General features: G+C 38.1%; 1 protein-coding gene and 1 non-coding gene across 2 annotated transcripts; both read left to right on the forward strand.

Moving 5' to 3' along the window:
• The first annotated feature begins 7,371 nt into the window (after window positions 1–7,371).
• Trnad-guc (transfer RNA aspartic acid (anticodon GUC)) lies at window positions 7,372–7,443 on the forward strand. Its single transcript has one exon. It is a non-coding gene; the product is annotated as a tRNA-Asp (tRNA).
• Window positions 7,444–25,406: 17,963 nt separating this feature from the next.
• On the forward strand, window positions 25,407–26,723 carry LOC133850507 (uncharacterized). Its single transcript, XM_062286632.1, has 2 exons — window positions 25,407–25,916; window positions 25,990–26,723. Exons 1-2 carry the CDS (start codon window positions 25,439–25,441, stop codon window positions 26,637–26,639), a joined length of 1,128 nt encoding a protein of 375 aa, XP_062142616.1. The 5' UTR covers window positions 25,407–25,438; the 3' UTR covers window positions 26,640–26,723.

Below are 26,723 nucleotides of genomic sequence, written 5' to 3' on the forward strand. Positions count from 1 at the left end.
AATGAAATGAATTCAAATATAATTACAAGCCAGCCGTAAAATATAACAATAATACTCCAAGTAAATAAATTACGTAATAAAGTGATAAAATAACAAGCAACCAATTTAAAAGCAACAATATCGAGTTAAAGCTTCGTTTTGCTTTTCTTTATTTCAAAATGTTTAAGCTGTGGTCAACAATTTATGTTTGTCTTTGCCACAGACAAAAGAAAAGCAAGAAAACTGTCTGCATTTTGCATAAATCATAGGGAAATATTTGGCTAGGCATGGAGAAGAGAAAACTCTTTGGATTGAGTATTGGAGGCAAGTTTTTAATGTGATAAAACGAGCAAAGAGCACAGAATTAAATTAAAACTTTTTTTTTTGGCTTGGCACAAACAAAACAGTCGAAACAGGCAACCGAATTGAACGTGAATGTGGCACGAGGGTCGGAAGCAAGTAAATGTATTAAATCAATGGAAGTTGAGTTGGGAGTCGAAACGAGTCGAAGGGAGACGAAGCGAGTCGAAGAGAGTCGGAGTCGAGTGGCCGAAATCAAAAGTGATAAATCTAAGCTGGACGTGTGTGTCTGTGGCTGTGTGTGTGTGTGTATGTGTGTGTGTGTATGGGTGTGTGTCGACACTCAACACTTACAGAAATTGAAATACGTAAAGCTGAATGAAAAGGAGAAGCGAGAATGAGAACGAGAACGAAGAGAACAAGAGAGCAACAAGGAGCTGTGGAAATAAACAGTTTGGACCAAAGCGATGCCGAAACTATAAATTTTATTTCGTTTGAAGGGATGCCAATTTCAATGACACTTTAATTTAAATTCGCTCAAACGCAATTGCTGGGCACGCACCCAGAATCAGCATCGACGTCGACATCGACATCAGCTTCAATCGGGTTCCATTCGCCATTCGCCGCCGCCATTTGACAATCAAAAGGAACTCTGAATATAGCCCCAACCTTACAGTTACAATTTTCTCTTCTACTCCTGCCCCTCCTCCTCCTTCTTTTTTTTCCCTCTCTCCCTATTTTAGCCCCTGGGCTGCAATACAATTTGGAACGCCATTGAGCAAGTTGTCAAATTGTTTGAATTTATTTATTGACTTGCCAGGACGGCATTTGCATTCCAGCTGAGAGATTTTTGACTCAATGCCTTGCAGCGGCGGATGTGTAAGCTCAGCTCTTGCCCTCTGGCCCGCCTGCATAATGAAAGGCAAGTGCAGACAGCCGACAATCGGGCCGAGGCAGTCAGCTATCGAACAGTGGGGTCAGCGAGAAAGATAATTCCTTAAATTTGTATTTGTAGTAGAACTGGGCAAATTATACAAATGAAGTTAGAAGTTATTAACAGGAATTTTAAATAAAATATAATGTTTATGCATTTCATCCCATATACTGTTTCATTATTTTTACTTTACTTTTACTTTTACAAAATTCAAAATATAGTGCTAATCTTAAATACCAGAGAAATGTTGTAAATAAAAAATAAAATAAAAATAAAATCTTTTTATAACATATAAAGATGTTTTTTTTTTAAAACTCATTCTAATTAATTTCAATTCAATTTATTCTTTAGTAAGATGTGTTTTTTTTTTATGTTTTGTCTTGTTTTATTTTTGTGATTCATTCAATTCAATTTATTTCTTTGTATTATTTTTGTTTATTTTTGGCTTTATTTTTAAGATTTATTCTAATTTTTTTCAATTCAATTTATTTTTTATTATTATTTATATGAATTTTAGAGAATGACTTCCTAACTTTCTTTTTTCTTCAACTCAATTAGTTCATAATTTGTTGTAGACTACAAAGTATTTAAAAATGTAGCAAAGGTGCTCAAAATATCTGTCTCACAATATAAATAATTATTACCGCTTCTTTTTGCAGTGCTAATATATTTATTTATTATAGGCAAAGCATAGAATTAAATTCATCGACAACCAAATGAGGTTTTTAGACTGCAATTCACAATAAATTAATTATTTAACCAACGTTGCGTATAAGCAGTAATAAGCTTTGAAAATCATTTAGTTTAATTTCTATCCACAACTAATTACGATGCTAGTCACTGTGCAAATTTCTCGCCAATGTCGCTGCTCAATTGAATGGCATGCGGAAAAGTAAGCAGAGTAACGGATGTGCCCGCCCACAGTGCTTACAAGAAGTAAGCGTACAAGTGAAACACGCTCAAGAAACTGCTTTTCCAAGCAGCAGCAGCAGCTGGCAGGAAGCAGGGCCAAAAGGGTCAGGCGTGTCATAGTAAACGCATAGTTGCCTTAGTATGAGTGTGAGTGAGTGAGTGTGTGTATGTGTGAGTGTGGATACTTAACTTTCTCGTACATGTGAATGTCGATCTGTTCGCATTTGTGTGTGTATCACGCACGCTTTACTTTGTGTTCAGCTGCCTGTTGCCCCCCAACTCTGTTCACATTCAGTTGACTATTTAATAAATCCCAGTTTTGTGGTCAGCATACCAAATTAATGCGATTTGCTGCACGCACTGCGAACTAGCAAGAGGCGGGGAAGGTAGTAGCTAACACGAGGGGGGAACGGGAGGAGAAGATTTTGCCAATCGCAGCGGCAAAAGAAAAATTCATTTCATTTATTCTAAAGATTAGCCATTCATTTCAGTGTTTGTGAGTATGACTGTGAGTACGCGTGTGAATAAATGTGTGAGTGAGTGAATGTGTGTGTCAGTATGGGTGAGTGTGCGTGTGTGAGTATTCACACTGCTGCCACAGTGGGCGTGTGAGTATCGGAAGTGAATTGTTACACCCATTGGACGCTGCTGCTGCTGCTGTTGCAGGAGGCAACGCTTCAGCCTCGCTGAATCAAAATTGTCCGACCGTGCAACACATCGGCTTTCCTCCATTCATCCCCCTGCCACATTTCCCCATCGGTCAGCAGGTGTTCGGTCTGCAAAAACTTCTCCTAGAGGGGGCAACTTCGACTTCTGTTTCTGTCTTTTGTGTGGCGCCAACTGCTGGCACGTGTTTGACTTATGCACAGGCGTCCATACGCAAAGTTTAAACTTTGTCCAACACCAGACTTACGAAAAATGCCATATAACTAGCATAAACACATACACATACAAGTATATGCATATATATGTATGCTTGTGTGTGTGTGTGCGTATTAAATCAAAACGCACAAAAGTTTGAACCCAATGCTAGGACCGACAAAAAGTACTTGGCAGCAGGTTACCAACATGCCTTGAGAGAGGGGGAAAAAGAGGGAGAAAGAGAGAGCTGTCTAGAAAGAGATAGATAGAGAGAGAGAGCTGCGGGATGCGGCACAATATGCTAATTTCTAAGAATGCTTTACATATTTATTCTATTTATTGTTTGTTTGTTTTTGTTTATATTTTGTGCGCTGCTTTCTTCAGCGCTGTTGAAAAGAAAGTACCCGAAAAGTATTTAGAGACCCAGCGAACTGGACACCAGAGTGTGGCCTGCCTCTAGGACTTAGGAACTCTTTGTGACTTTCATTTATACTTTTCACTTTTTGTTTTGCCGACATTGTAAGACGCATTTGTTGCTGTTCTTGTTGTTGCTCTTGTTGTTGTTGCATCTGTCAACTGAAATTATTGCCACAAAAGTTTGCCCTCCAGCGACTATTTCAATTTCGATATATCAATTTATATTTAGAATATATTTACGGAGCATATATTATTTTAAAAGGTTCAGTTTTCCACAGAAATAATTATTTATTCAATATTTACACAGTGAAGTAAAAAAATTTAGATTGAAAATTAGATAGCGAAGCTTGTTTACAGATTTTAACTTCATGATTGAATTTTAGGTTTTTTTAGAATCTAGAATTTTGATCTTGATTTCAGATTTTGACTTTTTGGTTAACCATTGAGTTTCTTCCATTCTTGAAATAAAAATATAACCTTATAACCTTAACCTTCATGAGCGGCCAATCTAGAATTTTTGTGGAATTTTGATCTTTTGACATCATAATCTTGATTTAAGATTCCATTCTTGATTTTAGCTCGTTTATTTTCCGTGTAAGAGAAATTATATTATTTAAAAAACTTTTCCACAGAAGGAATAAAGTTTTCAATATTTTTAGCAGTCGCGAAATATGTTCAATTAAAGCAAAGCTGTTTTGTCTTCATCATTTGAATATTGACTTATTATTTGACGTATTAAATATGAAATGAAAAAGGAAATATTGCTGCTTATATTCAGACATCTTTATCACATATTGGAATATTAAATAGTCTGTAATCTTAATTAAAAGAGAGCGAGAAATAACTTATTTATAGTGCTATTAATGGAATTTATACATGGAAGGAAGCCACAAGCTTGTAATGATTTGATGCTGCAGCAGCATTGTGAATACACTCATATTCGCATGTGGCATTAAACCAGCATTCATTTGGCCATTCGTCGTCGTCTGCGGTCGAATCACTCACTTAAGCTGTCTGCATATGGCGGAGCAGAGCGAAACTGTCGTTGAACTTGCTCGATGCGAGCCAAGGCCAGGCCAACAAGCACAGCAAAGCAAAGCAAAACAAATCAATTAAAATGCCACACACATACACACGCACACTCTCAAACACACACAGAGACAACACAATTGTAGCATTCAAAGACACGCAGCTTAGGCTTAGGCCAAAGTCCGCATTAAGTCCACTTCAATCGAACTATTACATAATTAAATCACAGAACATCACTCGCACACACACATACTCATTTAGATACACTCACACACACACACACACATACACACGCGCAGTAGAGACAGCTTGAAATGCTCAGTAGAAAATGGTAAGCGGCGTAAAACTTGTAATAAATGGTGGATTATGTTAATCAAGCAGAAAAACAGAGACACGCAACTTGAAAGGCATGAAAGAGGCGACAGTAGGCGAGAAAGAAAGAGACGCGAATAATGCGACAGAAAGAGAGAACGCAAAATAAATGAATGAAACATTTTATTAATGGTTTATTTTTTTTATGCTGGGCCCCGCAGTTGAAACGGAAAACTTTTGGCAATAAGTGAAAAAACATACTTAAAAAATGCGCCAACAAAAGAAGGCAACAGAACAAAACACAAAAAAATACGCCATAGAAACAGCAGCAACAACGAGAAATAAGTGAAGCAAAACAAAAGTTATAAGCATTTGGCATTGCCTTAAGTTTGCTTAAATAATTCATTAAATTAAGTATACAAAACAATCAATCAAAGCGCATTTAGTCTTCTTCTACCAGAAACGAAATGAAATGTTAATGAAATGCTCCGATTTTCCTTGATTTCCTATACGACGCATTTTATTTATTTGCTTTCTATTAAATTTCTTAATTTCCTTAATATTTATTTTGAAATTGTATCACAATTTTTTCTGTTTACATTCTTCGAGCGTGAAAGTAGCATGTTCTCTTCTCTCTCTCTCTCTATCTCTCTCTCTCCTTGGAATAAATGTATATGCTGTCTCTAGCTAGGCTCACGGTAAAGCTGAAGCTGAAGCTGAAGCGAAATGTTTTGTGGCTACAGTCAGCCCCGGGGGAATGTCAGCGAAACATCGCAACATCGCAGCAGCAGATAGAGAGATCCAAGCTCAAGGCAATTATGGCAAGAAGCTGCAACTTTCAAGGCGTATTCACATAGCAAAAAAAATATACATGCATATGAAAAAAAATCAACAGCAAAATATGAAAAAGCACAAGAAAAATATGCAGAAATGAAACTGAAAACATTCTGCAAAATATGTATTTTTTCATACTCTTTCATAAGCAGCACTCAAAAGGGTATATGCAATTAATTAGTTGACATTTAAACCTGAAAGACTTGAATACAATTGCAGAACTCTTCATAAAAGTAAATTACATTTCGCTTTGAAAATTGAAAAAGAGACTTAAACATTTTTCAATCTGAAATTGTAGATAGAATATTATGAATTTAAGCAACATTACATTAAATTAAAAAAAGGAAGCAAATATATATAATTTTAATATTCTAAATATTCATTATTAAATGTAATAAAATGAATATTCTTTTAAATTTTATGTGGATTCCCTTTAACTACTCAGTATTTTTTACAAGCTGTGGTATTTTGTTCGTTTATTTCCGTTTTTTATTTATTTTGTGTGCCAAAGGTAAATGCAATCTCTGTCGACAAGTTTCACATATGTTATTTGGCAAAGGTTGCTACGCAGTATTTTTTAAAAGTTGTGGTATTATATTGGTATATTAACTTTTTATATTTATTTTGTGCGTCAAAGGTAAATGGAATCTCCGTCGCCAAGTTCCGCATATGTTATTTGGCACAGGTTGTTCGACATTTTTTGGCAGTTCACTTCATGCAATGTGACCATGCAAGGCCAAACATTTTCGTGCAGTGTAGTGTCGTGCAGTGTAGCATAAAAATGCGCATAAAAACTTGCACATTTTTGCAGCAGTTGCTGCGGCATCCGAAACAACGCCCAGGACAACGCTCACACTCTATCTCGCTCTCTCTTCCTCTCTCTCTCTCGCCCCCAATGTCTCCGTGTTGTACTCTTGATGCTGCTCTTCATTGCTTTCTCCGGTTGTCGCAGCGCTGGATCAAGTTGCTGCGGCTCGTCGTCCGCTTGCCTCATAAGCAGTTGCAAGTTATTGACGCAAGATTTCCCCTGACATCTATTTTTGTATGAGCGCTGCTGCTTCAGCAGCAGGATACATTCAAGGCGAATGTGCCGCCGGCTGCAGCATAGTTTAGTTCTTCAACACCCACGCACACACACACACACACACACACACTCGACACACGCTCAAAGAAGCCCGAAAAAATATGTGGCGTAAATGTTTGCCTTGTGTTGCATTTTTCTCAACATTTTTATAAAAATAATGTTTACAACTACAACTTCAACGACAACTACAACTACAACTACAACTGCATCTGTGCAACTAGCCTTTGCCTTTGCGTTTGCTTTTCCTTTAGTTAAATATGAAGTTTAGCTTTAGTATATAAACGTTAACAAATAGTTACCAGTCCATGGCTGGCGATTTTGCCAACAAACTTATTTACTCGGCAAATAGTTATACTTGTATTTAGTTACTAAGTTAGTTAGTCGACTGCAATGAAATAAAAATACCATACACGCTTTCCCACACACACACACACACACTCTTTGCTGGAGGTGCGTGTGTTGTGCGTCTCTGCATGAAGCTTGTGTAAATATTTTGTAGAATTATGTGAAATACGCAAAGGTATTCAGATACATTAATGTTAGAAAGCAAGCATTAAATGTCTTAAGTATGCTTTACTATGAAATACTCTTGCTGGAATTTAAATATCATTAACAACAAACTATTTTTATATAAATACATTTCCAATGTTCTGCCTAAAAAAATGTCATGAAATTTATTTATATGCTTTTAGCCGCCGCTTGTTTCAAGTCCTCGATAGTATAGTGGTTAGTATCCCCGCCTGTCACGCGGGAGACCGGGGTTCAATTCCCCGTCGGGGAGGTTTTTTAAGTAAATACTTTTTTTTAATTTTTTCTAAATATTTATTCATATTCATACTTAATATTTTATTATTAGTACTATAAATAGCACAGACAGTGTAAATTTGATAGATTTTTGCTTTGTTTTCATATGCTCCAAAAAGTATGCTATTATTTTTGTCACAACTTTTGCTGCGTGCGACCAACAACAATGCAACCGTGTGCAAGAAGTCAACTTGCAACAATATGCAAATTAAATGACATTTTTCTTTAGCAATTCGCAAGGCGACGCAATTGTTGTTGATTTTTTAAAAAACCCTATTTAACGATCCTTGCGGCGCTTTTGGTTTGCTTCTTATGTTGTTGTGCACGTACTTTTGCTGTTTTTTTTGTTCTGTTTTATTGCATGCTTGTTGTGCCTGGAGCACGTGCCGCCTGCCAGGCTTTCAATTATGTAAGGTCTTTATAATCGAATAATTAAAAATGAAAAATTAACGCATGAAAAATGCATTTTCAGCTCGAATTTACCAGCGGCAGGTGCGTTTTGGGTTGTGTCTGTGTTGTCGCTTCACTGCCTGCAGTCTGGCACACCATCCGGCCCAGCTAAGATACCCTGTAAATACGCAGGGCTATAGAAAGGCATGCTTAAATGCAGTGAATAAAATTCACATTGCAGCATAACTTTAAACAGTCGTAGAAGGCAATTATCGTAATAGGTTTCGTGTAGGGTATCTTCAAGTCGTAGCGAACTTGTATTGCGCACTGGTGACTTGTTATGTTTGCCTGCTTCATGCTTTTTCCATTGGCAAACACTTTGAGCTCACATGCAAATATAATTGCAAGATATTTCGCTTGCTTTATGGTTGGCAAGAAGGAGAATCGCGCCCGACCAGTTCAGCATTTAATGAAAACTGTCTGAGTAATTAAATACATGATGACAAAAGTATTCACACACACACACACACACACACAGCTGGGTTAAAGCCGAATTTATTTATTTAAATTACACATACACACGAGCAACGCCGATGCGAAATATGCGAATTATTTATGGCAGTCATCGAACAGGGACAACAAGAAGAACAAGAGTTGCACAACAACAATAACATCAACAACAACAACAACAACTGCAACAACGGATCCATTGACTTGACCTCATTTTGTGGCATTTTCACGCTCCTTGGCGTGATATTATTGCCCGCTTTGCGGCGCCTTCTGGAGGATCATTTTGTGTGGAGTCTGCGCGAAAATAAAGCGCATTTGCCACTCGCTGTTCTGTTCCCCGGGTGCAGCTAATGCGTTAAAGAGTTGAGCTCATTAAGGCGCGTCCCGGTCCAAGACCTGGCATCCTGTGGAGCAACTATTAACGCTCTTTGTTTGTACTGGGCCAACACTTTGAGAGGTTTTTCTTCTTTACTTTTTTTTAGTGCAAATAATTTACAGGCGACCCCGGCAAATGGCAAATGGCGGACTCCGGACTACGGACTACGGCGTACGGATGGCGGAAATGTAAAACCCGAAAAACCCACCAAGTAGTGTCCGGTGCAAAAGCATAAGAAAAATTTCAAACAAAACTTAATTACTTGCCTCAAGTTGTTGGGCCAACTAAAGTGGGAATGGGAGCGGAAACAAATTGGCCAAATTTGCTTGACTTGCTGGCGCGTTTGTATTTCGTATTTTTTTTTTCTTTTTTTTGTATTTTTTCGTATTTGTTGTACTTTGTTTACATTAACTGAGCAAGGGTGACACTTGCATTGCCCCTTTCGCTTTTTTTTTGTGCTGTGTTCAGTTACTTTAATGAGGGTTTAAGTATTATTTGCTCAAGGGTTGCCTTTGCCCTTTTGTTTAACGACGATGGACCACAAGCCACCGCCCCCAAAACAAAACCCATACCCTGACACCGTTACTTAAGCGGACTAACAACAACAGCAACAGCAACAAAAGTGAAAGGGAAAAAAACGAAATGTTTATTTGTATTGCGTGTAATAATTTTTAATTTTAATTTTTAGTTCGTTGCGGCCAAAACTTTGGCTTTTAAGCGCGCACAAAGCAAAAGAAAAGGAGACAATGAAAATAACAAATCAGAGATAAAAACTGCTGCCGTCGTTTTGGCGGTTAAAAGATTAACAAATGTTCTTGCGAAAGAAAGGAGTTTAACTAGATTAAAAAAGCGGAGTAGAAAGAGTGAAATAATGAAAAAGAAAAGTAAAATCTAGGCTCTCCTCTCGCTATAAATATTAGCGATTTACATTTGAATTACTTTCGACTTGAAGTAAACAGACAGAAAAAAGTGCTAAGATCGAGAATACAATTCCGACTAGAGTTTGAACCCAAGACCAACGAACACATGGAAAAATTATTGGCATAATCTCTGCTTACTAAGCCAATTACCAGAAGTTAGTTTCTAATTTTAAAGGAACGGAATTCCAACATTTTGAGAAACATGAATAAAATTATATTTTGTTAAGATCGTACAAATCTTAAATCAAGAAGCGAGAGTCGAATTTTAATACATATAATAATAACTAAAGTCATTATGATTTCTAAAAAATTTGTTTGCGATTAGATACAAATTGTTGAAGTTATTAAAGAAATTATTTTGTATGGGCAAAAACACCTTTATTTGCTTTGGCTTTCACTCTGGAATATTTTGAATACATATATTCTTGAATGTAGTACTACATCAATTTGTCAAATATAACATTCGGTATATTTTTAGGTTTTATTTTAATGTTTATTAATCTTATTTTAAAACTAATACCGCACTGTTTTCATTTTATTCAGCGGGTATTTCATAGTCGAGCACATTTAACTATAGCTTTCTTACCTGTTTCACCTAACGATCTTATTTCAAAATAGTTTTTTTTTAAGTCCATATACCATTCTATCTAGGATGTTTTCTCTCCGTATACTTGACACAACGAACAATCAATTATTGCTTTCGACACAGTTAATGAGTTTACACACATTAGCAAAACTGATTTACTTTGTGGTTTGTTTTCTGCTGCGGTTGTCTATTATTGTTATTCTATTATGGTCGTGCTTGAATCACATTATAAACTTGAGTTTAAGTTGTGTTCGAGGGCGCCCTCAACTATCCACATAATTATCAATTTGACTCGTCGCATAATTTGCCAGCCAGTGGAGTCCATCCAGCCATCGAACCTTGTTGACATTGCGACAGCGTGAGAGTGAAGCATGAAGCGTGAAGCGTGAGACATGGAAATGAATTCCATTTTTTATTAATTGTACGCTCATTCTTTGGGAACTGTTTGTCTGGCCTGGCCTCGGACTACGCTGGCCAAGCATTCATTGTGACGAGGATGACTGCCACTGCAGTGGCACTTGACTGATGCCGCCGCTTGATGATGAAGGCGTGCTGACAATGGGCCAACTTGGCGGATGTGGATGGACCAGTCGAGTGTCGCTTGGCTTGGGCCATTGAAACATTGTTCTCTTCTGAGCGCTGTTCTTTCAATAATTTGTGTGCTTTAATGAGTCGCAGTTGGAGGCAGGACGGAGGCAGCACAGCAGCAGAGCAGAGAGCAGAGAGCATAAAAATAATTTTAAATCAGCTGCATATTTGCACAAAGCTTTATTTGATTTTAATTGATTTTTTTTCCTGCTGCTGCTGCTTTCCAGTTCCCAGTTCGTGTGCCAGCTATTTGCTTTTAATTTACCAACACACAGACAGAGGGAGAGACAAACAGATGAAGAAGAGAGAAAGAGAGGCAAACACACACACACACACACACACTCACTCACGTGTGTGCTGTCGACTGTGGGCTCAATTCATTTCGATTGGCATCTCAGCTGTGTCTGTATGTATTTGCCCATAATTCGACTGTTTGATCTGTTGAAAAAGAATATATGTACAAACAACAACAACAAAAAAACGAATGCATATAATATATATATATAGAGCATATAGATATGCGCGTATTTTAATTTTATTTGCTTTTTAAATGAAGCATCATCGGCCCGAAGCCACGCAGCTGATTGCCTCACTGCCTTCGGCATACACAATCAGTTGGCCAATCCCCATTCCCCAAAGTCCTCCTCCTCCTCATCCTTCTCCACCTCCACCTTCGCACCCCCTCGGAAATTAACCTCAAATGCAAGCAATGTGCTGCATGTATGCTACCTAAAAGTATGCTACACATATATATCTACTCTATATACATACTATATCATACAATACAGCAAGAAGCATAAAAATGAAATGAAATTTTATTTACGTTGAGTTGAACTGAGCTGAGCTGAGCGGAGTTGAGTTGAGTTGTTGTTTCAGTGCTTGGCCCGCGGCTAGTTAAGTTTTTGGCTTGTCGTTTCTTCTGCGTATCGTAAAATATTTGCGTTATTATGCTAGTTATTTTTTTGCAATGTTTCCAGTTGGGTTCAGCATCAGTTTCTCAGGTTGAACCCAACAACAACAACAACAGTTTTCCCCCCCGTCACAGTTTGCTAGCTCATTTTTATTTCATCGCCTGCGGGCTGGGGATGACAAAATGGTTAGATGCATGAAACACACACATATACACACATACACACACATGGGGGACAGGAAGAGAGTGAGGAACTCTGGCAACGTTCCCTTTTCGTAATAAAATGTCAAGTATTTGCTGCCAGGAACAACAACGAAATCCAGTTTGCTAATAAAACTAAAACCCACTGAAGCATGCTTTTTGCTGTTTCGCAAAATATTAACTTGTATAGTTGCGAGTTCTGTGAAACAGTCGACATATTTTGTGGCAGCCGCAACTCTTCAAGCCAATTAGCAAAAGCTGCCTTAAAAATTTCTGTGTTTAAGCCAAGGCAAAAGCGTATGGAAAAGCGTATGCCAAAAGCATCAACAATGAAAATGAAGAGCAACGAAAAAAGAGAAGCTCGATAAACAAGCCTGGCAGACATTTTAATGACCTTCAACTTGGACAAGAATCTGTTGGAAAAATGGCAACAATCGGGGCGTTAACGGATATTGGCTTAAAATGTCATAAAAATTGTTACAGTTGCTGCTGCCAGGCAAAAAAAAACCTGATGAAGTAGTGAAGAGAGGAAGCGGAGATGTGCCAGCACATTTATTGGTAAATAAAGTTCCTATTCCTGTTTCCGGCCATGATATAAAAGTTAATAATAAATTGAAACAATGAAGCCCAAATTGTTGATCTTTGCTTGCTGCGAGAGCGAACGAACGAACGTAAAACAAAACTCAACTTTATAGCCAATGTAATAAAATTTCTAATGGTCTTCGCTGCTCTACCAAAAGGCATCTCAAATCGAGCTAGGCAAAAAAGCCAGGCACACTGGATTTAATTAATTTTACGATACGAATTTGTAACACAAAATGTGTGTGTCTGAGTGTGTGTGTTTTGACTGTCAAAAGATACGACGAGTTTAACCTGATATTTGTATTTGATTCGCATTTCGATTACAACCTGTAGATCAACAAAAATACCAATTTACCTATGTCCAAATCGAATCAATGAAAATGTGACAGAGGTGTTTGAAGCCATTTTAAATATTTATTTAAAGGATAATGTTGTTCTCTTTAAATAATTGCAGAAACTTTGACAAAGTTGCTTATTAAGTTGACTGCCTTTTTCCTTAATTTGAATATATTTTCTATGTCAATAAATTTCAATTAGTGCTTTCCTTTTAAATGGAAATGATATCAAAGTGTGCCTCGCGTACCATTTCTAGTTTTAATTTTTAATGCTGACAATTTTCCCCGAACTTTTCCTTAGCAACTTCTTCTCAAGTGTGAAACCTGTGTCATGTGTGTGCGTCTTGTGTCCCGTGTCTCGTGTCTTGTGACTGAGTTGAAGACGGAGACATGTAAAGTGAAATTTTAATTATATATCATTACAGGCCTCTGTGAATGAAAGGTGAGAGAATGAAGTAAAGCTAAAGTAAAGGGCTTACTTGATGTACATGAGATGTGACCCAAAATTGTTGGGGAATATCAAACGCATCTAATTAATAATTAATAAGCATTGTCAATTAGAGGCCGGGCGCATAAAACACACTCGCACATATTTTTTATGCATGTCACAGCATTTTGTCATAAAGTGATAAAGGTAAAAAATCAACAGGCCTCGGGGAATGGGAATTACATTTTTGGGGCCATGCCATCGACTTTGGTCTTTTGTCCTTTTTTGTTCTTTTCCTTTTGCTAGATGACAATCTTTAGTATCGTGTGTGTCGAGATTGTTATGTTTGGTAGAGCTGCAAAATTCTGAAGATAAAGATGAAGATGAAGATGGCGGTGGAAATAGAGATGGAGATGAAGATGCCGCACGCATGTGGCATAATTGAAAGCGACATCATGGCAGCCATGTTGCGACGTTGCGAGCGACGTTGACAGCTGTTCTTTGAGGGGCACGAGGCACGACTTGAGACAGGTGCACGTTTAACTTTTCCTGTGTGTCTCTGTGTGTCTGGCTCGACTTTCCAATAGAAGATTATAATGTACGCATTGCTTAATTTAAATGCTGAATATAGATGTGCGCTTCTGTGTGTGTCTGTCGCTTTTCCTATGGCAAATTAAATTAACAGCAGCTGCCGCTCCATGCCGTGCAGTCAAGCGGCGATAACAGACACTCATGTTTTAAAAATTAAACGAAATAACGAAATTTGCATAAATAAGGAGCGCTAATAGGATTTCGTTTGTAATTATCAAATTGGCAGCATTAACAAAATGCTCTGCTCTGCTCTTCTCTGCGCGCAACAAAAAAAAACAATTGAATCAAATTAAAGATACGCCCCGCAAAAACAGATTTGCTTTAAGCATTCGCTTATTCGAATATTTATTGTTTAGCATTAACATTAAAACAAAAAAATATGTACATGCATGTTGGCACCTTTTTCAATTATTATATCCTTTATTTTCAGCACATTTCCAAATTGGGTATTTACAATAAAGCATAATGCTAGTCAGGGGATGTTAAAAGGTCAGTTACAAATTATATAATATAATATATACAAAACTTTAAGTTGATTTACATAATTTAACTTTTGCACAGCAAACTTTACAAAGTCGAACACGTTTTTGTTCATACTTATTTATAGAATACTTATTTATTTAATTGAATGCCAATAAGTCTCTCTTTCACTCTTGGGTAGCTACAGGAAATCTTCAGAGCCCAGCATGGCCGACGAACGCATTGCGAATGTTTTTTATACCCGCTACCCATAGGGTAGAAGGGTATTATAACTTTTGCGTAAGTAGCAGGCATAAGGAGACATTTATCTATGAAGTATATATATTCTTGATCAGCTCCAACTGCAAGTTTAAGAAATGCTTTTACATAGTGGTCTTAGTTGCTTTGGCTGAGAATCTGGTATATTTTCCACCCTATAGTATATTTTGCACTCTACACTATGTTTTGATTTAGTACTATAAAGTACTATAACAGTACTATATAGTACTATACTATAATTAGTACTATATCAATATACCAACACATATGCTTTGGTATATTTCAGTATACTTGTGGTATATTAATTTGGTATATTTTCAAATTAATACCGCACTATTCTTCTTTTATTCAAAATGGCTAGCGGGTATCTCACAGTCGATCACACTCGACCGTAACTTTCTTACTTGTTATTTATTTGTTTGGCAGCGTTTCGTTTGGGTTTTGTCCAAAATTTATTGACTGGCTCGCCAAATCGATTTCGCATTATTTGCGTATGGCAATCCAGCTGCTAATTTGCTTAAAAGCATAATTAACAACAGACGTACGTGTTCGCCCACACACATACACACACACACACACTCACACACAGATATGGCCACTCACACATAGCACAAAAATGCGGCATTTTATAGCTGCTGCTGCATGTGAGTCGTAAAAAACAAGCGCACGCAAGGTGTAAAAAAAAAGGAATACAGCACAAAAAACAGCGTAAATCAGCGCAATGAAAGAGCAGCGAACACAACAACAAAGCGAACAATTCCGAACAGCAACAACAGCTAGAGATACGGGACGTATACGTAACGCGTAACGCCACGTAGCGTATTTCTTGTGTGTTTTGTTTGAATGCTTTGCGGTTTTTTCGTAGCGTGTGAAAATTGTAATAATTGTAAAAATAAACACACACACAACGAGAAAGAGGATTGGCATGAGCAGCTCTTCATTTATCGATTAATGGAGCAGTGTGCTTAAAAGTCTGCTACAATTTGGTGGAAAAATGCGTTGCTTGAATATATAGTAGACTTGATGTTGCATATAAATATCAGCATTTATTGTCTTTTTTGTGGGGAATATTTTGCAATTTATTGCACAACTTTTGCACATTGATTTAAAATGGCAACTTGAGATATTAATCTCATTTCTGTATTTACTTATTTGCGTTGATTTTTTTAATGCCACTCAAATGAATTCGAAGCGAAATGTTGGCGCATATAAATGACGCACTTAACAAAGTTTTGTTCGGTGCTACTTTAACAAACACAATTTAATATTTTAATAGCAGACATAAGTTTTAAGACTGCCGCCCAAGTCCGGTGAGAGAAAGAGCGAAAGAAGGCGTAAGGAAAAAAAATAAAAAGGTTTTTTAGAGTCGACGCTTTTTCATTTCCATAATTTGCTTTGTGCACCAATTAAAAGTGATTAGTTTCATATTGCGTCATTTATATAATTCTTATTTCTTATTGCGAATTTTGTTTTGTGTTGCGCCCCGTAATGCGAAGCCAAAGTCGTCCCACAAGCAAACTGAGCGAAAACCTTTTAAATTCCGCGGTAATTAATTGGTGGGCTATGCAAATGGAGCAAGCCAGCAGCAAAGCCAACTTCCCTTTCCCTTCTTTCTTTCCTCTTCTCTCTCACTCTCTCTTTAAACAGTCGAATGTCTTAATTTCGCATTTGGTTTGTGCCACAAGTCTGAACATCGCGTGCCGATGCACGTAAACGTTTACCTATAATTTTATGACTTTGTGAGCGACGGCATCGGCGGTAAACAAAGTTTGCTGTTGTTGTTACTACTCCCCCTCCATCAACAAAGGGAGAAAAAAGCGAAGCAACTTTTCTAATTATAATCTACATAACTTAAAATGCGAACAGGACGCGAGGGCAAAGTTTAACGCCTGCGAACGCATGTGAAATTAAATTATAGCTCTGTGTATGTGTGTGTGAGAATGGAAGGTAGACAGGTGGGGCGGAAGAGGGTGTGGCAAAACAAAAAACAGCTGTTGAAATGGAAAACAAATACCGTACAAGGCAAAAGTCTGAGAAACGGCAACAAATGCAGCCAACAAACAAACTGCAAAACTTGAGTCGTTGCTTGGCGACCGTCTAAATTAAATTTAAAATTTTTATTGATGGCTTCATTTGCATGGCAAAGGCACAAACATACATACACGCACACACATACACACACACATTCACATAAATACGTGCTGCTTGTTGGGTGTGTGGGAAAAGCAAAGTGCCTCACAACTTGCCGCGTTTATCCTGAAAAATCATCTAATCTGAGCTAGACTTCATATTTTTCTTGTTGCTAAGCTGCCTGCCATATGAATATGTATTGCACAGTAAAGACATTCTGGAAGGCGTAAACATAAGCAAATCGCCATTGACATTTTTTTTTTAATTTAATATATTAATTATCAAACTAAATTCAAACTAATTTTTAATTTAAAAACAATTTTGTTTACATTGAGATTAGGGTTTGGTTTGGTTGAGATTTTAAAGGCAATTTCAAGACTTTTCAAGGCGATTTCAAGGCGATTTCGTGGCGTTTTCTCAGCGTTGTTTCGCTTCTAGCACATTTCCGTGTGTTGTGTATGCAGCTAATGCTTTTTCACTTTAGTCCAGAGCGGAGAGAAGAAAGAAAGAAAGCAGGCAGAAAGCAGGAGAGTCGCAGGGCTATGTCAAGTTTTTGGCCAAACACCCTGGGGCATATTTTAGAGGCTCATGTGACAAATTGCCAAAGCACGTGTATTGCATGCTTATTTTGAGTATGCCATTCAGCTTTTTTCCATGTTTCATATGCCTAAGATGCTGCTCTCCTGTCCGTCCGTCGGTCTGTCCTTCCTTCTTTGTCCTCACTGTACGTTGTAGTTTGCCTGCGTTTGCCGTTTGTCGTTTGCCATTTGCTGCGATGACAAATCCAATTCATTTCGCTCCGCCTTACGTGGCGTATGCGTAATGTGCCTCAACTAAAGCTAATGGGCATGAGCTCGTGCTACCTGCCTGCCACCTGCCTTCTTGCCACACCGCGTAGCGTGCGCTGATTTCCGCGTATAATGAGCGAGCATGTCTAGAAATTGACGCACACTTCAATCATTTTTTATTGCCGTTTCCATGCTCGGCGCTCAAGTGGAAGCCAATCAAAAAGTTGCGCTTCACAACAAAATGTTCAATGAAAATACAACAATCTCTCTCCCTTCTCCCTCCTCCCTCCACCACTTCATTCACTCACTCACTTAGTTGCTTGCTTGTTTGGGCTCCTCATCAACTCGCTCAATTCAAACAACGAGTGCTGTGATGTGGATGCTGATGCCGATGCTGATGTTGCTGCTGCTCTTGTTGCTTGCTGGATTGGGGGCTGGATGAAGCATCAATATCATCTGCAACTGGCAACAATTACGCGTTGCCTTAATTGCCACACACTCGTTAACAAGCCGGCGCAACAGCAACAGCAGCAGCAGCAGTTGCAACAACAACAACTCTGTTGCACTGTTGCACTGACCCGACGTTGCATGGGGTTGAAATCAAAATCATTGGTGTGAAAATAAACTAATTGAAGAAAAATTTCATTTGCAACGGCAACGGCAGCAAGGACAGCGACACCGACAACAACAGGCAGCACCGAGTATGGTGGACATATGCCTCATCTTGCTGCATTTGACCCGAGGTCAAGTTGCAAGCACACACGCATGGTTTACGCAACCGGAGACAAGCGCGCCAGCAAACGGGAGACATTGCGGCGCCCCGTGCTTATTTATCAGTTAAGCCAATGCCGCTGTCGATGCCACAGGACTCGGCAGCAACAACAACAATAGCAGCAACATCACTCTTTCTTCACTGACAATATTTTCTGTGAGCTGCTGGGGGTCGTCACATCGACTATCAAAATGAATGCATGAAAAACTACGAAATGGTAATGTGCCGTTGCCATGCATCCCCAGCAACAACATCAGCAACAACAGCAACATCAGCAACAACAGCAACAGCAGCAAGAACAACAATTGGTTGAGTTGTTGCAGACGCCTCTTGGGCTTGTTGTTGTTGCTGTCTGTTTATCTACCGTTCGCTTGTTGCCTGAAGAGCCGCTTATGCGTTTTCATTGCCATTGCCGGTTGCTAGTTGCTGCTGTTGCTACTGTTGCTACTGTTGCCCGTTGCCAGCAGCAACAGTTTCCTCTGTTGCGTGTGAAAAATTGATGGACATGTGTTCAGGCCACAAGCAGAGAGAGAGAGAGAGTGACAGCCGCTTCGTCAGTGACAAGGAGACAGGATCAGCAACAAGAGAGAAAAAGAGAGAGACACAAAGAGAGTGAGAGAGAGAGGGAGAGTCCAGGGAGGGAGCAGAGGATGTGGAAACCAATCAGCTGCATGAGTTTTCAATTTCTCACCTAATTGGCGGCGAGTCAATTGTATTTCAAGTGCAGCTTTGCAACAGTATCAACAACCACACACATACACACGCACACACACACTGTGCAACACATGCTATGCACATCAGTTAGCAATAAAAAGAGTTTTTGAAATAAAACACTGCAAATCGCAATTTAATCAGCTTACACACAATTTTGCTGCATATTTGGCATTTAATTACTTTATTAGATAACAATTTTTAATTTAATTGGTGTGCAAAAATGTTAACAGCTTTTTAGCATACTTGTGTGCAATGTGTTTTTTTTTTGCGCCACTTAAATAATGACTTAAATTTCAATTTTTAAAGTTCGTAAAATTTAATTTTGTTATCAACATTATGCGATTGATCTAATTAGTATGGAAATTTGTATTATAAAAGAGCATTTTACTATGTTTTAAAATAATTATTAAAGATAAATTAGAATAACAAATATAATCACTTTTGACTATATTTAAAATACTAATTAAATTTTGTGAAATGCAGGTTAAAGCAATGTTTGCAGCAATATAAAAGTATAAATTAAAGTTGTTGCGGTGTATTTTGAATGTAGTACTGCATCAATATACCAAATTTAACATTTGGTATATTTTTTGTACTCTTTTGGTATAATAATTTGATATATTTTACAAACTCATACTGTTGAATTGCGCACTTCTAACTTTAAGTTGAGACTGCTTCAATATACATATTATCTATTATTTAATTTCATTTTACAATATTTTTATATGTCAATTTTATATTTCAATAAGTTTTCTAACTGTAATCCCATTTTAAAATATATATTTTTAGAAGGTTTAATTAAAGTGTCTATCAAAATAATTTGCCATTATTTCTTGTCTTTTACATTGAGCTGAATAAAGCTCCAAGGATTTTGCTCCACAACTTTTCAGTTCGAAGTTCTTGTAGTCTGAGCAATAATAAAAACTAGTGACTAATGCGAGAGTCGATATATTAATTTGACTATCAAATTATGCCCAGCACATAAATTAGTTAGTTCCACGCTGATTCAGACTGCCGATAATGCCACACAGAGGGTATTCCTGTTTTTTTTCTTTATGGTTTGTCGAACATAAACTAATTTCTTTTTCGGTCTGCCTTGAGTTATGACGCTTTAATTGCCCTGCGAAATAAACCAAGCACACAATTTGCATGTTTCTCCACTTCGTTCTCAGTTTTTTTTACTCGCTCATGATTCACGCTCTCTTTCTATCTCTTTCTATCGGGGCCACATTCAGGCATCCATACAAAATGTGGCTTTTCATTAAAATCTAAAAACATAAATCTAAAAACTGAAACCAACAATGGCTGCCAGATGGGTGAAGCTCGCGGTCTGCGATGCTGTCTTTATGTCTTCCTTCCTTCCTTTCTGACTGCCTATCTTCCATCCTCTCCGACGTTCGCAGTTTCGCCTTGAAGCTAATTGAATTTGGAAATTCAAGTCAAAATTAAAAAATTACGAGCAACAGCTTCGACGTCGACGCTTAAATAAACTGTAAAACGGAAATGTATTCGACAGGTGGAAATTGAAACTGATTGAATTGTAAAATGAAGCATAAAATGCGCTGTTGCTTTTATTAATGTTTATGAGACGCAGCTGCTGCCACGCCCCCATCCTTCAACTTCCCCTGTTTCGAGCCATTTCAACGCCCCCAACGACGTCGTCAGCAGCATTCAGCAGCAGCGAGTGTTGCAAAACAAATACATTAGGCATCTCGATAATTTATACTTTTTGATTTTAATTTGCACAATTTCGCCGCATATTTTATGGATTTTCTTCTTTTTGCATATTTCTTTTTTTCGCCCGTTTGTATTTGTCACTAAAAACTGGTGAAAATTATTATTACGGCAAGCGAGGGCAGCTTGATGTTTTTTAAAGACTTCTAAGGAAGTTTAGAATATATTCACAAAATTCTTAGAAAGCTTCATCGTGGAGAGCATTGTATGTAGATTTGGTTAGTTTAATTCATTGATTATGTATTTGAGTTGTAGAATCAGTTATTTGATTTTTATTGTAAAGAAAGCGCTTACGAATATTTCCTTTAATTCAATTAACATAAAAATAAAAAATTGATCATTATAATTTAGTGAAATAATTCTTCCACATGTAAAATTTGTTATATTTAATATGAATGATAGTAGATAAATAAAAAGAAAATTATTTAAAGAATTACATAAAAGTAGTAAAGAAGAGTAGATAAATGAATAGAAAATTATGTTAGGAATTCATAAGAAATTCATTTTTATTTTTATTTGATTATTGTATTTGTATAAACTCCATTTCGATTAGGTTATTGAGGAATTTTTATAAGCTCTATTTCGATGAGATTATTGAGGAAACTCTTCTACCAACTAAATGAAGATTTGGAAGTCAGCTCCACTTTCAGTGGAATACTCAATTTAAATGTCGTTATCAAATTTACATTGTTTTCTTCAATAAGAGAACTACAAAATCAAATCTACATTAAGTGTTCTAGTCAATCCCACACTCCTCAAGATCTCATCTTTTCGTTTAGCCATTAAAATTGTGCCCAGACAGCAGTTTGATTATGTGCGATGAAATCACGCACTTGATGATCATTTACACCTTTTTAATGCATTGACATCAACCTTGAGATGCAGCACTTTATGAGACGTCAAGCAATAATAATCGGAGGTTGTATTGGAGGTCGAAGAAAGGTTTTGATTGGAATTTCGGTACGAACAACTCTCGTTGCATACTTTTGGGCATGTGTTTTTATTAGAGCTGTAATTGAAGTTTAACTGCGCATGTAATAAAGGCAATTTGAGCTATTTTCAACGCATTAGCGGCATAAATAATACAAGTCGAAAGTGCGACATAAAGGCGACGACAACGGCGACGACGACGACGACGAATATGGCTGGCCATTTCTCAATGGAAAACTCCGAAAGCATTTCTCTTAAGACTATGCCAAAATGCGTAACTCAAATGAACAAACAGCAACGAAATCCGAGAAGTGCGAGAGTGGAAAATGTGAAATGTGTGAAAATGGAATGAAAGGCGAACGAAAGGCGCAGCAAAGCATTACCAATTGCCATAGAAGTGTGAACGTGCAACGTGTACCTCATGTGTGTTGTGTGCCACACCCCCAAAGTTGATATTATACTGCCCGCAGCTCAGACGCCCACAAACAAACGATGGCGACTTATTCATTGCGCTTGCCATTAAGGTGGCTCTGATGCCGTCGTCGTTGTCGTCGTCGTCGTCGTTGTTGCCTCTGCTGTGATATATAACACGCTCATAATTGGTCATAAATCTGACAAATGTAATTTGTCATCACTCAGGCAGCAGTCAGACTAGCGAAAGAGAGAGAGACAGAGAGAGAGAGAAAGAGGGAGTGGGACTTTCAGGGAATGTGGTAATGGTTGGCGTTGCTTGGGACCCTCCATCAGTTCAGTTCAGTTGGCCAGACTTCAGTTGGCCACGCTTTGCTGAGTGCCAAAATGAAAAAGGTGCTTGACACAAAATGTCAGCTGGATATTTTTTATTACACAATCACAACACATACAGCCAGCAAACACACACACACTCACACTCTCACACACGCACTCGCAACTTTCTTCGCCTGCGCCTAAAAGTATGCTCTGGCTCTTGAGTCTGTCACACACACAAACGCACACTCGCACACACAGTTAACAGTTAAGGATGGCATCACACGTAAGCCACAAAGTAGTTACTTTTTATGCTTTCCGCTTTCGGCCATTGTTTTTGCAATGGTCTCTCGCTTCCGCTCTCGCTCTGGTCACTTGAGCTCGTAAATATTTTACAAGTTTTCCTTTGCGCCTCGAGTTGTTCCCCTCTCTCTCTCTCTCTCACACACTCTCTTTGGATACGCACTCCCTTCGCCGTTTGTCTCCAACAACTAATTTTTGCTTTTATGGATGACGTACGACTTATTTGGGTGGCAGGTTCAACATCTACATTTCATTATAAATGACTTTCAAAATGGCCTAAACGTTCCAAATGAACTAGTCTCTCGCTCTCTCTCTTCCCTCTCTCCCCCTCTCTTTCTAGCTCTATCTAGCTATCCCTTGGTGTCCCCCCATTTGATTTTAATGATGCCACTTGGGCGGCAATCAATAAACCGTTGCAAATTTATGGGAATTAAGTTGCCGCATAATGACTAAACACCAGTTGTGTATATTCTTATGTGGGGATGTCTTTCCCAAATTTATTTCGCCGGGTGAGGTGAAAATATGACAAATATAAATTGTGTATGCAAATATATTTTGTGTGCTTCAGCAAAAGCAAGACAGATGAAGTGCTTACTTGTGAGCCTACAACTTGGTTTATTTTAGTTAACATTACACAAATAAACAGTATTAAAATCATAGTCAATAGTAGCTATTTATAACTCATTCATAGGCAGTTCTATTTAAGTGCTTTAGTCGAGTCATTTTCAGTTGCTTAAATTGAGAGAGAAAGAACCACAATTCTTAAAGAAAGTAATGGAAAAATTTAATATTATTCATTTTAGAGTATATTCAATAAAAAATCAGAAATTTAAAAAGTGATCTTGAAATACTTCACAGACTTTTAAACAACTACGATTAATATTCAAGCATCTCTACACGAAGAGAAACACATCTAGAGTAAAAAATAGATTGCAAATCTTGATTTAAGATTTTGCCATCTTAATTAAGTATTGCAATTTTTTCATTCATGATTATAATCTTAAATTTCAACATTGGGCAATGTAGAATTTTTATAGAATTTCGATTTTGATTTAAGACTAAAACATCTTGGTTCAATTTTGACTTCATATAAACTTCATTCAAGATTTTATTCTTGATTTTAGCACGTTTTTTCTTTCTGTATGCATTCTATTTAAGGCTAAATAAGTTAAATAGGTTCTAAAGTAAATCATTAGCACTTTTAAAGTGTTGAATATATTTTTATCATCGCATTTATTTGTGTGCTGGGAAAGTGTGAAAATTCCCAGGCTTTGAAGAGCACTTTCCTCGGACTCGTAAAAGTTGATGATATTGATTGCATTGTAATGACCTCAGTTTAACGTAATTTAAGTTGCCAAGGCGTCAATGACAATGCATTTCAGAGTTTTATTTTCCTTTTTTTGTTCGTTTGCAATTCACGGCCTGCGTTGTAAATGGGTCAGCGTCTTTTGTGAGATCGGTCGTGGAATTGAACGTGACGATCAACAAGTGCGCATTACCTCAACTACTATAGAGATGCATTCGTGTTTACTAGAAGTATTCACATTCATATTCGTATGAGTAAATCAAAACTCTGATGCGACACATTTGGCAAATTGCTAAAGATATCAACAGCATATTATTTTTCCCTTTTTTTTTTTGGTTTGTTTTTTTACACTTTGCTGTTGTTGTTGTTGTTTATGCTGCTTGGTTGGAGACATCGAGAAAATCCGAGAATTTGAGTGCGACTCAATTAGAGGCAATTGAATTATTACACGACGACACTCATTCAATTTTCTATGTGATATGCTGCGAGGGGGGACGAACAAATACATCTGTATCTGTATCTGTATCTGTATATTCATATAATACATGCATATATGAGTGAAGAGTATTCTGTATGGATTTCATGTATGAATTTCTGCCACTGGCAATGCTGTCAAATCCAAATTGTGTGATGAGTAAAATGATATGACATTTCACTCGGTTAAAATGATCAAATAAATGCGCTACTTTTTGCCAGTCACCACATTTTTGGACAGCACTCAGATTCTGTTTCTCTTGAAGGAAGTGTTAATGCTTTGAAAGCATTTGAGTATTAAATGACAGCCATAAATCATCTTAAAATGCAATAAAGTCAATAAATTATTAATATTAAATGGGACTTAAGGGAAAGCTTATAAATGAATTATTATTATAGAAAACTAAAGCATTTAAATTACTTTTTATGAAATAACAAATCAAATTTAAAACGCATAGTATAGCTAAAACTCATATTCTTTTGATTTCAGATCACAAGTTTATAACAAATTTACTTATCGGTGAGTCAAAATTAAAATTTATTTTGTATATCTTATGTATCTTTATTTTATAAAATTGCTCCTCATACGCTATAATAATGAATTGCCTAATGCAAAAACTCTTTAACAAACATTTTACCATATTTAAATGTTATTCAAAATTGGAAACTTAGCAATGAAGAGTTTTTAAGATGATATGGATACTAAATATTCGATTGAATGTTTTAAATATTTATAAGGTTTCAATTAAATGCGAATTCTTTTGAAGGAATGAGCTACGTGATTTTCGAAACCATTGTGAAGCTCTTTCGTTAATCTAAATGCCTCACAAGTGCCAAAGTGAGGCAGCCGCACACGCATTTCATGATTTCCATGCTTTTCAGGGGGATATAGGCGCCGACGCGTTGCCTTTATCCCCCAGTTTGAAAGTGGTTATTGCCGGATGCAGATCGCAAGCATGAAACATACTCGTTGTACTTCCAATTCGCAGCAGCAGCTGCTGCTGTTGCTTCTTCTACTCATTGCTGCCGCCTGCCTCGTACAGCCCGCGGCAGGTCGCGGTGGTCGTGGACGTGGCGGTGGCTCATTTGGTGGCATCTTCGGTGGCTGGCGTAGCAAATACGGCAGCAAGTCATCGTCGTCGGGCGGCGGACGACGCGTTGTCAGCGGTTCACCCGTGCATACGGCGATGACTGTACCCAAGGTGCCGCTGCCACCACCGCCACCACCACCACCGAAACCCAAGTCCATGCCAAAGCCACAGCTGGGCAACTATCCGCGTCAACAACTGCCACACGGCTATAATTATGGTAGCTATGGATCAGCGCCCAGCCAGGGCACCTACTATGCCAATACTCAGGCACTGCCCAGTGGCGCCATCTACTATCCACAACCGCCCATGGGCAGCAGCTTCGGATCAGGTGAGCGAGAGAGAGAGTGTGTGTAAGCGAGCGGAATAGTTCTATAGTTGGATACGTTTCTACATTTACTAAGGTGATTTTCTGACTGGTTTCCTGGCTGCCAGACTTATGCACAGCATGAACCGTGGCCACTATCATCATGTGTATCATCAGAATCCGAATCAGAATCCACAGGGAGGAGAACCTGCTCAATTGGAGAGTCGACGAATAATCGTTATTAACAATGGACAACAGGGAGAGGGTGCGGGAGAGGGACAGGGACAGGGACAGGGAGAAACAGAGGCACCGCTGCAAGAAGTGCAGTTCTTTGCTCCGCCGCTAAGCAATGAGGAGGAAACCCAGGAGGAATTGTCAAGCGAGGAGCAAACCACCCAAAGCACGGATGCAACAGCGCCACCTGTTGGCGGAATTGTGTGCTTCCCCATCATGATGAAAGAGACGGATCCCCTGAATGCCGAAGAGGTGCGAGAAGTGGAACGCATTGCATGCGTGCCAGCAGCAAGTTTGAATGCCATGGCGAATGTGGATTGCCAAAACGATCCACAGTGCATGGCCGAACAGGTTGGCAGCACCACGACCAGCACAGAGCCACCAATTGTTGCAGGCGATATTGGTAGTGCATCTGATAGCACAGAGGAGGAGGAAGAGGGAGCGACAGCGGCAGAGGAAGTCACCGAAGTGACAAACAGCTCACAGGCTGATGTGGATGCTATGCTGAATTAGCCTTAAATTTATACGCTAAGCTACAATGCAAATAAATGTTTACTTTCGTTTTGATTTACAGCCATAAAATGCCTCAAAGATTCA

Source organism: Drosophila sulfurigaster, chromosome 2L (genome assembly GCF_023558435.1).
Source record: "Drosophila sulfurigaster albostrigata strain 15112-1811.04 chromosome 2L, ASM2355843v2, whole genome shotgun sequence".
Lineage (NCBI taxonomy): Eukaryota > Metazoa > Arthropoda > Insecta > Diptera > Drosophilidae > Drosophila > Drosophila sulfurigaster.